The sequence below is a fragment of the Apteryx mantelli genome, chromosome 2 (genome assembly GCF_036417845.1).
Source record: "Apteryx mantelli isolate bAptMan1 chromosome 2, bAptMan1.hap1, whole genome shotgun sequence".
NCBI classification, from domain to species: Eukaryota; Metazoa; Chordata; class Aves; order Apterygiformes; family Apterygidae; genus Apteryx; species Apteryx mantelli.
Window position 1 is genome coordinate 169,059,258 of NC_089979.1, and position 13,118 is coordinate 169,072,375.

Genomic DNA, 13,118 nt, shown 5'->3' on the forward strand with positions numbered 1-13,118 from the left:
CCCCTTGTCAATCCGAAACGTCTCACTGCGTTCAGAAAGGCACTGAAAGGTTGGAGAACGATAAATATGCTCTCTGCAGCTGCAAGGGTTTCATCGTGGGCTTAGCACTGTCTGGCCTGTCATCTCCTTTCGGCATCAGGTTAAAATGCATTCCCCTGAGGTCCCCAGACAGACGCCCCTCAGAGCAGAGGTAGGACCTACTGACCACAGACACCCCCACAACACACAACTGCTCACACCTAAGAAGAGGAGAGAGCTTGCTGGTCTCATTTGCTACATTACTGGGAGGCAAAGGGAGTTGCAAACATCAGTAATAACCTAAGGTACCATTTTCATGCATCTGCATGATTTAAGACGTGGATTTAAGCCTTTCCAGGGCTGCGAGCGGGTGCACGTTCAAGCCCAGTGTCTTGTGCACAGCTGCTGGGGATAAAAAGGGTATTTGCATCTGTGTGTGTGTGTTTGGATTCATCCCACCTGCTGTAACGCGGCTGGAGCGTGGCTACCTACAGCTGGGTTCGTTCCCCCACAGCACCGAACCAAATCACTCGTTCAGTCCAGCTCGTTGAACGTGCCCAGAAATGTCCGAGTCTGCAGGCTGGCCAGGAGCAGATCTGCCCTCCTGCGAGAGAAAAGAGAGTGTAGCTAAAATTAAATTTTATTTTATTTTCTCCAGGTCAAGGTTTTAACCAGCAGAGCTGGTCTTGAGCCCCATGGGCTGGTGGCATTGCCCAGAAGATGCTTCCTGGCAAGGGCTTCCCCCCTGCCAAACTCAGCCCCCGTTCTCTTGTCCTCTTGCCAGTCCCGCTTGGGGAAGGCGATGGCAAGGGCAGACACTGGGTTCATCCCAGGGCTCCGGGCCCTTGGGGACAGCGGGGGACACCAGGGTGCATCGACCCCGCTTCCCGTTGGCCCCTCTTTCCCCCAGCATGCTCCAGCAGCGGAGCAGCCCACAACGGCCGGAGGGGGCTGTGGCAGTCGGGGAGTGGTGGAGGAGAAGACAGGACTGGGGCAGGAGCGAGGACCATAACAACCTCGATCACCCGTGGGCTGCAGCCACAGCTACCTCTGGGCCACAAAACATCCCTGCTTTATGCACCTGTAACAGCCAGCCCAATAAAAGCTAAAACTTTGCCTTGCAAATATTGCTTTGCTTCTTCCCTTCCACGGTCACAGCAGCTCTTACAAGAGTTAAAGCACAGCCTTGCCGGGGGACAGCAGACTGGTTTTACCCCGATGCTAACCTTGGACTTTGGCGATTACATATGACCGAGGAACCCAACTCAAACATTTTCAGGTGTGTCAAAACATCAAAGCCAAATTTGGCTTTATTCTCCGGAGGCCAGAGTTATGTTGTAACTGCATCTCGAGGGCAAACTACAGGCCTTATAGCGCTGGAAAATTCAGAGAGAAGTGGTCAAGCACCTGGGGCACCACTAGGATAAATAAAAATGCCCCGTTTCCCAGTAGAGTCAGGCCCTGAAGCTAATGCTGTTATCCAAAAAACTGGCCTGACGCTCTCGCAGCAATGAGCTGGCACCCATCCAGTTATGCCGAGCGAGGGGCAGAAAGCAGAGCCGTGCTTGCGAGGTGGCACTGGCGCAGAAGTTGGCTGGCTGCGATGCCTTCTGTCCCACCGCTGTCTTCAAGTATCGCTTAGTGGGTGCCCTTCCTTTGGCATTATCTTCAGGCTGTTGTGGAGGAAAGAGAGGAAAATTAGATAGGGAGAAGGAAAACACGTCCACGTAAGACAGGAGTGACGGCAAGAACCTCAGGGAGACTGGAAGCACCTTCTGGTCTTGATGGGGGTTCTTCAAACCCTCAGAGCTCCTGTACACCTGCCCCCAGGCGAAACAGGCAGACGTATCACGCCACCGTGGGCATCCAGCTGAGGCTGTTGTGCCGTTAGGTGACACGTCCCAAGCGCTCGAGCCAGCTCACCAACCTCTCCCACCACTCCACATCGCTCAGCCACCAGCGCTGGCTGCATCAAAGCCTTTGGTGACTGCTCCAGCCTCTCACTCACCACGAGACACGTGCGGGAGCCCCATATGGGTCCTGGTTATGAAGGGAAGACGAAGTGACATCCCCACCTCAAGGCACGCTTTAGAGAGGATTTTTTGTGCAGCTGGCTTGCATGAGGGTCATAAATGGCTAGGGCCTGGTGCATACATGCCGGCATTACTTGCATGGCATAGGGTCTCCTCGCTTGGGTCGGGGTGAGTTGGACAGGTCCTGAGCAAACACGGACTGAGTTTGGGAAATGGAGGCAACATAATACGTTGCATTTTCCTTAGGCATATTCCCCATGAGGGCACATTAGCAGTGCACGACTGGGCCTTCCCCTCCTGGCAGCTCCCTGGGGTAAGGCCGGGAGAGGTGACCCAGAGCTGGGCGATGACCTGAAGGACTCAGGGAGCTCCAACACCGCGGCAACGTGGGAACTTTCAGATGGCCGCTTTAAAGAGAACCTTTTAAACGCTGTAAAGAGAACCACCCCGGTACCTTTGGCAGCGGTATCCAGAGCTAGTCTCTATTTCTAATGAGGCAGGAGCTTTTTCTGGGCCATTCAGAAGCTACATAGCGAGGGTGCAGTTTCACACCCCCAAGGTCTCTGGCAGCAACACAGTACAACAATACTGTGGAAGGATATAAAAATAATGACAACGACAACGGTTCCGCAGAAAAATCTAGCTTTACCTCTTTGTCAGAACGGTTTATTTAGCATTAGTTAACAAAACAATATTGAGTCTATAAAAGACTTCAGACATGCTCAGGTGCATGCAAATGTGAGAAGCAAAAAATCACTTAATTGGAGTCATACAAGAAAGAGGAGCGTCAAAGCTCCAGGTGAGTTAATCGGCAATCCAAGTTTTACGCGTAGGCAGGTTGTCCCCCGACATTGAGCTTTCCAACCCAAAGTGCTCCAGCAAGAGTAAAGAACGAGGCTGTGCCAACGGAAACCTCCTTGAATTCGTAAAATAAGTTAAATCCGAAGGAATCCGGGGTTCTGAAAAGTTTAATGGGCCGGATCTCATAACAGTGCCCATCTCCCATAATGTCTCTGCCCCCCAGAGAATCGGGCATGGAGTCTGGCCCTGAAACCTTTGGTTTCTCTTCTTTCGTGCACCATGAAGGCAAGATAACTTTGACATTCAAAGCTTTATAGTCTAATCCGTGTCTGCTCTGCGCAGCACAGTGAAAGCTCCTCTAATCTCAGTTACTCTTTCTGTACTATACCAGAGGACTCGTAATGCTGTACGCTTTGGGTTTCGAACAGTATGGGGTTGAATGTGATGGAAAGCGCTGCCGCTGTTTAAACAGCGTCACTTCTACACGACGGTATTAAACCGTAATACATCAGGAACCGATTTCCGGTTCTCCTCCCTCTCGACGCAGCCAGCTGCTGCTCTGAGAAAGCATCCTATCACACGCTGCTCCTAAGGAAAACTCAAGGAACTCAGCAGAACCAACAGATACATCCTTCACTTCACAGAAACGCAAAGGAACACAGAGGTTATAAGTACAAAGAAATTATACAGCTGATACCACCCATGGTAAAGGAAAGCAGTGCCTTTCAGCAGCTTCTGAAGAACAAAGAGGTACATGAAACTTGAGGATGCTTTGGATTTTTCTGAAGAATCAAAGCATACGGCATTTGCCCACGGCACTGCTTTCACGTCTCTGGATAGGTGTGCCTGTGCACCCCCCAGAAAACAGCCGCTGCGCTTCGAACTACCAAGGTCTCTTAGCCATAAATCTTCGGCGCATAACGAGGTCGTGGTCATTATTGCGTCTGATGCCTTTACTGCTGTGCAATTACATTTAAAGCCATCCTAAGCGAAAGCACCGTCTAACCCACTTTTCTCCAACGCACTGTTCACACGGCCTGCAAGCGTCTTTGATGTCCCCCCCTGAGACTCCAGGAATCTCAGCATCTAAAACCGAGGCTGACAGGAAGAGTGAAGTGTAAAGTTATCTGTGGCACGTTATTGTCTGTGGCCTGCAAAGGTGAGAACTGCACTACTACGTGATTGAGTGCAATTGCTGGTCAGTCCCAGCCCCAATTTCTCTTTGCTCGTGTCGGTAGAAGAGTTGCTGTACATGCTATGGCAGAGCGAGTACGTTCTATCCAGATACCACCTGGACCACACAGGTCAAAACAGGTTTCCTCTATCCAGAGATCTTCAGTTCATTCAACAACACGGTTGCTGTGCTGAAAATTTATAACGCTCTAGGTAATTACCCTAGTAGAGGGCGGCTTTTAACGTGCAGGCATTTAGCAAAATGACCGTAACCATGTCATTGAGATTCCCTGGCTTTGCCACATCTCCCACAAGCCTGGGAACAGGCATTTGTCCTGTGGCCAAGCTCCTTCCACCCTGTCACACCACATGTGGAAATATCCTGCGGCAGGCTGAATGCACAGATCCGAAACAGTGCAACAGTGCGTTTTCTACGGGGAGCCAAGCAAGGCAGGGACTTCACAGCAGCAACCCACTCACACACTGCTTTCCAGGCTTGGCAGCTGCCTAACGGCCTCGGATGTGCTCAGAAAGGGCTTGCTGCACAGGCCCGTTTTAGCCTGCTTGTGAGGGAGGCCACACAACTAAAATTCTCCATCCGCCTCCTCTGGGAACTTCTTTCCTAGAGAAGCCCATACTCCAAGTCACAGCTTGGCAAAGCTGGTTTTTCACAGGTCTGCACATTTGCTCTTTAACACACTTCTAAGACAATGGATGCAGACAAAGAAAGACAGGGGAGGGGTTGCTTTAAGATCTCATGTGACAGGCAAGTCTACTTCAAGGTCTAGTGGGAGACTTCAAATGCCTGTCCAAAGAAAAGCAGAGCTTCATGGTTTTACAAACCATGAACGTTGGGCGTTCATGGAGAACAGTAACTCTGCTCAAAGCCAAGCAAGCTATCGCCACTTGCAGGATCAGGAAAAGGAAGAGATGCAACTCATCAGTTACTGGAAAGCCCCCATCTACGCTAACACTGTCACACACATAACGCTTAATTACTCCTCCTGCAAAGGGAGGTACACTTTGCAGGGAGGTTCTTCTTCACAGCTAGAAGTATTCTCCTCTAGCTTGGGTGGCAAAGCCCTGTGTTTAAGCCGGGGTCAGGCCCTGTGAGGACAGTGCTGTCTGGTTGTGTACTTGGCCAGGCAAGCAACATGCTGAGCCCAGCCGCCCACGGATGCTGGCAGAGTCCCACCACTCCACCCTTTTGTCTGGTACTTGGCAAATACATAGGATCACGGGGTAAGTCAGGTTGGAAGGGACCTCAGGAGCTCTCCAGTCCAATCTTTTGCTCAAAGCAGGGTCAGCTATCAGCTCAGACCAGGCTGCTCAGAGCTTTATCCGGTTGGGCCTTTCTGTCCAAAGCCCTTAGATACGCTGCTATTCACCATCAGCTCAAAAAGAGGCAGGTGCTACACTTCGTACTATTTCCCCTTGGTGAAGCTTTCTGATATTTACTCTGATTTCATCCTACAGTCTAATTATCACCTTCTCTAACTCCTCCTTGCCTCAGGGCTATTTTATGATCATAACTGTTTATTGACTTCTTTTGGATTGCAGGCAGGTGAGAAAGCCCATCCGTCACTCAAACCTTGCTGCGGTTGTTACTGTGGGACGAGCAGCGCAGTAACATCTGAAAGGGTGTCTGGTGCCGCGTCCTGGGACAAGGGGCAGAAGTCTTTGTGTTCGCATACGTGGAGTTTTCCTGACTTCAGGGAAGGATTTGCAAAGCTACTCGGGGATGGTAGCTAGTCCCATTCAGAACTGGCTAGACAAATCCGTCCTGGTTATTCCAGGAAGCTTGGAGCCAAGTGACACACATACTGTCAAGTTACCATCAGTCAGATGAGCCATACTAACAGTCCAGGCATTCATTCCTACCCTGTGGCAAATGCAAGAATTGGATTTGTTCACAGTTATGCTAAACTGCGTTCACAGAGAGCTAAATGCACAACTCCAGGCAGTTACCCTAACTCAGCTGATGCACAGTAACTTGACAGTATCCTTTAGTGCCAAACACTAAATGCAGAAGCGGGGAGGGAGACAATTCACCGGCGTCTTCTCATCTGCTTCACTGTGCAATCATCAGGCCGTACTTGGAGCACAGCAGGCCCCTTTTCTTTTCCCGTTCCATGAGGAAATTCCTCAATTTGGTGGTGGGAAAGGTAACCAGCGCTTGCTGTCTGTTGTCCAAACCTGTCTCTTGGAGCCATGGGCTCTGAAGGCACTCTGAGGCTGATGGCCTTCCCCTAGGACACAAAAATGTGAGAACATCAGTCAAGGAGCCATGCTGGGTGAGGAAGCTCCTAAGAAATGGAGAGAAAGAAGGGGCAATAACCAGGATCTGCATAAACTGTCCTGTTGGGAAAGGAGACACTGCCTTACCAGGGATTTGCACACAGCGTGCTCTGGAGAAACGACACTGCCCCTCCCGAGAGACCGGCATAGCATTGCGTGAGCTTCACTTTCCCCTTCCTGGTCGTTCTCAGGAATTCACAGGCTATGTCAGAGCTGATGGGGTAGTTGGCACTCAACCTAACCCAAAAGAACAACTAATCAGCATGAAAGGCCACTCCAGAGATGCTTCTGCTCCCAGGAATTCCCACCCAGCAGTGAGAGGAAGGTCATGCAGTGTTCTTCAGTGGGTTTTATGACTTTGGATGCTTAGCCATTTGGTGTAATTCAAATTTTCCAGTTAAAGTTGGGGCTTTTGAAATGAAGTTGAATGAGAAACACAAGCAGCTGCTGGGTCTACTTTTAGAATAAAGGAGCTATACAGGCAGCTCGTTGCTCCATCTGGAGACATCTCTGGGCCATGAGCATCCTGGCACGGGGCAGCCAGCTGCACACCCTCCATCACCCTTCTGTGGCATCGCCAAGGAGAAAAGACATAACTGAGGTTGAGGTATCCAAGTCAATGCATCACCCCTGGTTGATGACTCTGAAATTGCACTTTTAAAGTGACTACTGTGGCAGACTGACTTACATGATGAATGCTGTGATTCCAATGGACCAGAGGTCAGTCTGAGGGAGGGCTCCTTGCTCTGTCAGCAGTTCTGGAGCTAGAAAAGCAAATGCGAGTGAACCAAGCTCTGTTCCACACTCCAGCACTACGACCAGCACAAAAGCAGTAGGTACTTCTGTACTTTGCTACATTCCCCAAAGGATGGAGAAAAAAACCATCTAGCACAGGGAGGTGCTCGAGGTAGGACATCTCCATGGGTCATAAATGCAATGAAACTTTGAGAACATAAAACCAATGGGCACCTCTGAGCTCATTTCTAAGGGGCTTTGTTTTTTGGGGTTTCTTGCACCTCCTGATCTGGCTGGTTTACTACTTCCCATTTTATGTATCATGTACGTTTCCCACGGGAGATGCTGAGGGCCCGGTCTCCTCCTCACTGGTAAAAAACAGATGTCTCTTCTCTCCTATCAACCCCATGACACCAATGGGAATATGAGGGCTAGAGCATGAATATTCCTATGGATATAGCATATGTTCACAAGGGGTTCTGTGGCTTTCAGGGACATCCCTGATGTCAGCTTTGTGGTTTGCCAGTCGAGTCTCAGGCCTGGGTATGCCAGGCTGTCTGTGGTTCCTCCTGAGCCCTACATACGGCAGCCAGGCAAAGCGAGGACGGTGGCATTACACCCATCAACTCAGGGCACATGGATTGCAGTCAGAATGGTGCTGGCCATGACCTCTGGCTGTGTTCCCCATGGTCAGCAAGTGACAAAGCTGTCACCGCCAGCCATTCCTGCAGACACAGACTTTTATCAGAAGGCAGCACCAGGGAGACCTTGCTTGCTGGGACCAGCTGTAAACTGTCACCGTGGCCAACTGCCCAGTCTGACTCTATTTACCATGGACTGCATAAAGGCCAAGGTTGCTCTGACTCAACTCTGTACTTACCCATGGTTTCAACATAGTCCATGCACTTGTCCATGGTAATAACTTTGTCTTGTGTGTAGAACTGTGCATTGCCAAAGTCCAGGAGTTTCAGCAGGTTGGGCTCAGTGATGATCATGTTTTCAGACCTGAGATCCAAGTGCAGGATGCTGTGGGCATGGAGGTACTCAACCGCACTGAGGATCTGCCACAGGTAATCTCGGACCTCCACTTCTGAGTAGAAGGGCCTGGTAGAAGAAAGGGGATAGAAACCAGAGGTGTCCTATTTGCATGCTCAAGAGCTCTACTCTCCACTCACTGTCATCCTCCCCTGGAAGTCTAATCCCATGAGGTCCTTGCAAGCCCAGCAAAAGCAACTCTACTCATTTTAGGGAATCTACTACATATGGAGAGGCCGGTCCCTCTTTTGAGTCTGGTTTATGGATGCAAGAGGTTCAGAGGCTTGTGTGAACAGCACTACAGAGAAAGCAGTGGTGGTGCAGAGATAAAAACGCAGATTTGATGCCCACCATTCCCACTCCTTTAATCAGAGGATTTCAGCAGATTTGTTTGCAGCCATCATGAGAAACGATCTGGAGGGGAAACAAGGCTTCCTGAGCCACAGTAATCTCCTTGTTATGGGAGAGAGAGTTTCATATCAACTACTGTACGATGCTTTCCAACCTCTAAACTGGATGACCCTGAATTGTCCTCTGCCCCAACCAGGCAGGGAAGTTAAGCACCTTCTTGTGTCATAAGAAGTCGCAGAACAAATGCACTACAAATCTAGCAATGACAGCCCACTGGAACAGATGGAAAGAGATAATCGAAGATGACAAATGAAAACAACAGCTGTTTTGCTGCCGACACCAGCCCCGACCAGAAACCCTTCCCTCCAGGAGTTCCTCCATGTGTTATTACCGGAGCGCCAAAGAATGGAGTAGTTCTGGTCCCACGCACATCTCCTGGATCAACACCAAGTGCCGTGGGCTGACATAGGCTCCCTTCAGCTGAGCTATGTTTGTGTGATGAAGCTTCCTCAGGACTTGGTACTCCAGGAGCACAGCCTGTTTGTCTTCTTGCCAGTAAGGGATGATTTTAGCAGCTAATGTCTTGCCGCTTACTTTTTCCCTGCACTGTCGGACGATGCTGAAACGCCCCCTGGTACAAAGGAACACAAAGGCAAGTTAAACTTCTGCTATTTCTGGAAGAGCCAGGAGCTTCTGTATTTTAAAGTCAACAGGATCCCACTGCATATTTTTCATCCATGCCCTATGCTGGGTTATCGCAACTATTGTCACAGTCGGCACTTCCTTCCTCTGCCTCTAAATTGTACAGCCACTCTATTGCAGGAGTGAATCCTAGTAAACCACAACAAAGATTGCTCAGCCAATGATCTCAGGTTTCTATGTCCAATGTCATTGCTGCTGGAGGCGTTTTCATCAAAATACCATACTAGTAGTTGAGCAGGGCTTTTATAAAAGTCACTTTTCTAAGTTCTAGCTACATGAAGCATTTCACTCTGGTTAGTTGAGCACTCAGTTAAGTTACCTACCTTTTGATCTCTGTTTGGAAGGCATAGGTTTGGTAGGTTGGGAAAGGTTCGGACGGTGCTATTATTTCACTCTCTTCTTCAGTAGCAGTTGATGGGAAGTCCTGCACTGTAGCATGAAACTCTGCAGATAAAAAATGATGTGGATTACACAGCAAAACACCTCTGTGTGGAAACTACAGCCTCTCTGAGCCATTCTCCACTATCTCTTTATGAACAAAGATAACTACAATAGCAGAGCTTTCTCCAGGCAAGTTTGCATGTTGTCTCCCACTTGTGACACCAAATCCTATTTTAATGCAAACAAATCCTGGACTGACCACACAGCAGTTCCCTGGTGTCATCACTCCAGACCATATGAGACTGACTGTATGTTGTGTCCTATGACTATGATATCAAAACTTTCATTGCAATTGCTGACTATTGATTCAGCTACTGGTTCTTGTCTTCTCACATAACCAGTCATCAGTGCATGATAAGATGCTGCCAAAGGAACAGAAATTTGTTTCAGCTGGGTATTTCAGGGCATCAGCTGAAACAAGTTGCTCTGGTCCTGGCATGCAATTCTATCTGAGTGCTCCCTGGAAATATTAAAACATTCCCTGACACGTTAAAGCATCTGTTTGGAAATGCTGGACACGTTTGCAAAAAGGAATTTGACAATAGGTGACTTGAAGGCAGACACGTATTATTAGATTAATGCCTCAAGAAACAAGTTTCTTGTCCCAGGCCTGTTTCCTCATGATCTCACCTCAAAACAGAGTGGTATCCAAAGGCCTAGCAAGCATATTATCTTCAGTGCGTGATCTACAGTTTCTAGATGCCTTACACAGATATTCTGCTAATTCTGTCCAGAATTAGGAAAGAATTTACTTGTGAATAAGACAGCCAAAGAGGCCAAGGTCTCAAAACACCCTGAGCCAAGTGGAACTGGTCTTGATTCGCTCCCCCTTGACTTCTGAAGCCGTATTTAAAAAGGTGCAATTGTCTCGATGCAGCAAAAGCAAAATGCTTTCCAATAACCAAGTAGCTTACCCATTTCATCTTGCTCACTGATCTTCACTTTGTCAGATGGGTCGCTGTAAGGGCCCATTCCTGCTTTACTGATGCAGGCAATCCTGAAGCAGTAAACGAACCCCCTGGAGAGATTATTTGCGTAGTAGCAGCAGTCAGCAATGTCCGTAGCAAGGGTCTTCCACTCCCCATCTTGGCCAAGGGAAGAGGGAAAGAGGTTAGGACGGTCATGCCACTCTTTCTTTGCATCAACTTTATTCACGTGCCAGAAATATGGAAAAGCAGTGCAATCTTTAAGTGAAGGAAAACATGTGTTATGGCCCTCTTCTGTAGATGTTTTAACTAGCTGTGCATGTGGCAACCTCCTCTCTTCTGAAGCCAGCTGTTTTATATTTAATCAGTCCAAGGTGTGGCAATGTTGTCACAGAGGAATGATGCAACTTGCTTGTACAGTTTCTGTTTCTCTAATTCATACCACCAACCTCAAGTGCAAACATACATGAAGAACTCCAGACAAAACCCTGACAAAAAGCATTGTATTTCCCCTTTGGTCCTATCTTGAATCCTGTTGAAACCATGAAGTGCAGGATTTCACAAAAGAACCATCCATTAACATCCTCCTAGGAAACCCAGTATTTGAAACCAGGGCCAAGCTCACTCCACTTTTATGAAGCTCAAGTGATTTCTCAAGAAAATAAAATTGACGGTTTGTCCTGGAGTCATTACCCGTGGGACTAAGGTGGGAGCTGGAAAATCCCTGCAAACATTTCACTCGCTGCTGTGTCCCGCACGTTGACATTGGCACCGTGCTCAAGGCTGAACTCAAACTTCCTGACCACGACTGAGGTGAAGCCCATGCTTTCATTCAAATAAACACTGAAAACAACAGAGTATCTCAAGCCGTAACACAGGCAATATTTCACCACCCACAACAAAGGTGTCAAGGACTTAGCTGGGTACTGATTGAATTATGGTGTGTGCACGTGTAAGAAGGAGCAGCCATGGCTCAGAATCAGAGACGTGCCTGCGGAGGCAGTGTGTAAAAACCTATTGTCAGATAAAGGACAAGAGAATGAATTGTTTTCTGTTTATCTTAATCCGCCTGCATATGGAAAAGCACGACTTTGCACGTTCCTGCCAAATACACAGAATGTGAGTGAAGATAGCAGATGCTGTTTCTTGTTTTTTCTTCCTAATAGGAACATCTTGCCCAAAGTCTTGCCTGTGTTGTTTCAGTTATTTCAAAAGAAGTAACAATAAAGAAGGCTGTGTTGGAGGAAAAGCATCTGACATCAAGCACAGAGTAAACGGGCAGAAAGCTTCTGCCCATGCTCATGTTAATCGAGAATGAAGTGCATGTCTGTTAGGAGAATTAAAAGAAACAACATGGAACCATTCAATCCAAATGACTGTGTATGCAGGACTGCGATAGAAATGACTATTAGTAGCGGTATTCATGATAAGCACTGCAAAAGCAGTCCCATGAGAGAGAACAGGCTTAGGGCTTTGAATCAAAGTTCATGGAATTAAGTGCAAAAACATCCACTGACTTCAGCAGATTCTGGAGCAAGCCTTGGAAGAGAGCATCAAAAGGATGGCACGCAGTCTTGCCGAACTCCTGTCATCTTGTCCTGGCTGTTCACCCTAAACTTTCTTTGTAGTCAATGGAGAAAGAACGTATGTCTATTTAGTAGAGGGTGATTGCCTTCTTGAGATGCCATCTTTCTCCACTGACTGCAAAGAAAACCTAGGTAAAGGATGATAGTGACTGCTAATCACTGCTGCTGGGTGCTATTATGTCTAATGCTGTCGTAACTGCAATTTGAGAGGATTACTCAGGACTGCGTGTTTGGCACCACCTGTGCAACCATGCGTATTCTTGCACGGACAGTTCACTTTTTGGTCACCGTTTCCATGAGACCTACTTTGATTCACACCTTAGCAAAGCCTTTTAAGTATATGCATAAGTATACATATTGCATGCAGGGCTAGCCAGCACAACATCGAACTTTTACGTGGCTAAAGCATGGCAGTATGATTTTCATTCCTAACTCTAAACTAGAATGCTAAAATGAGGAATAGTTGTTTCTCAGAAAAAAAAAAAAATACCCAGCTGGTGGAGAGATCATACAGACTGAGATGTTCTCTGTAAGGCATAAGGCTCCACTTTACCTTCGCTCTTGCACTGCAGAGTGTAGAGGACGGGGGTGTTGGTTTCCACAGGTTTCCAGACCACCTGCACTCCATCCTTGTAGACCTCCACGATGTCAGGGGGTGGAGGGCTTGGAGGAACTTCTGTCGAGAGGAGGCACGAAAATGACTGTTATCTATAGCACTGCTGTGACATATTCCTGCACACCCGGCATTTTTTGTTACAGATAATCTATTTCTAAAAAATGATTCCTATTGGAACAGTAACTTAACTGTGCCTAGTTTAAACACAGCAAAGATTTTAAAACCTGGTTCTAACTGCAGTGTTACTTGACTGGCTCTGAATCTAGGAGAGAGACTAAAAAGTGGAAAAGAGGGAATGAACACAGTGCAAAATGTGCCCTGCTACCAAACGGCAAGGGCTGTGGATGTGGACTAGAGCAGGCAAAGGAGAAACTTTCCCCTGAACCTATCTACAGAAAGCTCA

The 13,118-nt window shown here is 48.0% G+C and overlaps 1 protein-coding gene across 1 annotated transcript in view; it reads right to left on the bottom strand.

Annotated features, from left to right (window-relative positions):
- Window positions 1–5,569: 5,569 nt before the first annotated feature.
- The window catches only part of LOC136991352 (obscurin-like), a 147,040-nt gene continuing 139,491 nt past the window's right edge, over window positions 5,570–13,118 (bottom strand). The window contains 8 exon segments of the mRNA XM_067292219.1: window positions 5,570–6,274; window positions 6,411–6,560; window positions 7,012–7,087; window positions 7,939–8,162; window positions 8,836–9,075; window positions 9,470–9,590; window positions 10,502–10,672; window positions 12,653–12,775. Of these exon segments, the coding sequence (XP_067148320.1) occupies window positions 6,097–6,274; window positions 6,411–6,560; window positions 7,012–7,087; window positions 7,939–8,162; window positions 8,836–9,075; window positions 9,470–9,590; window positions 10,502–10,672; window positions 12,653–12,775 (1,283 nt within the window). The 3' untranslated portion in view covers window positions 5,570–6,096.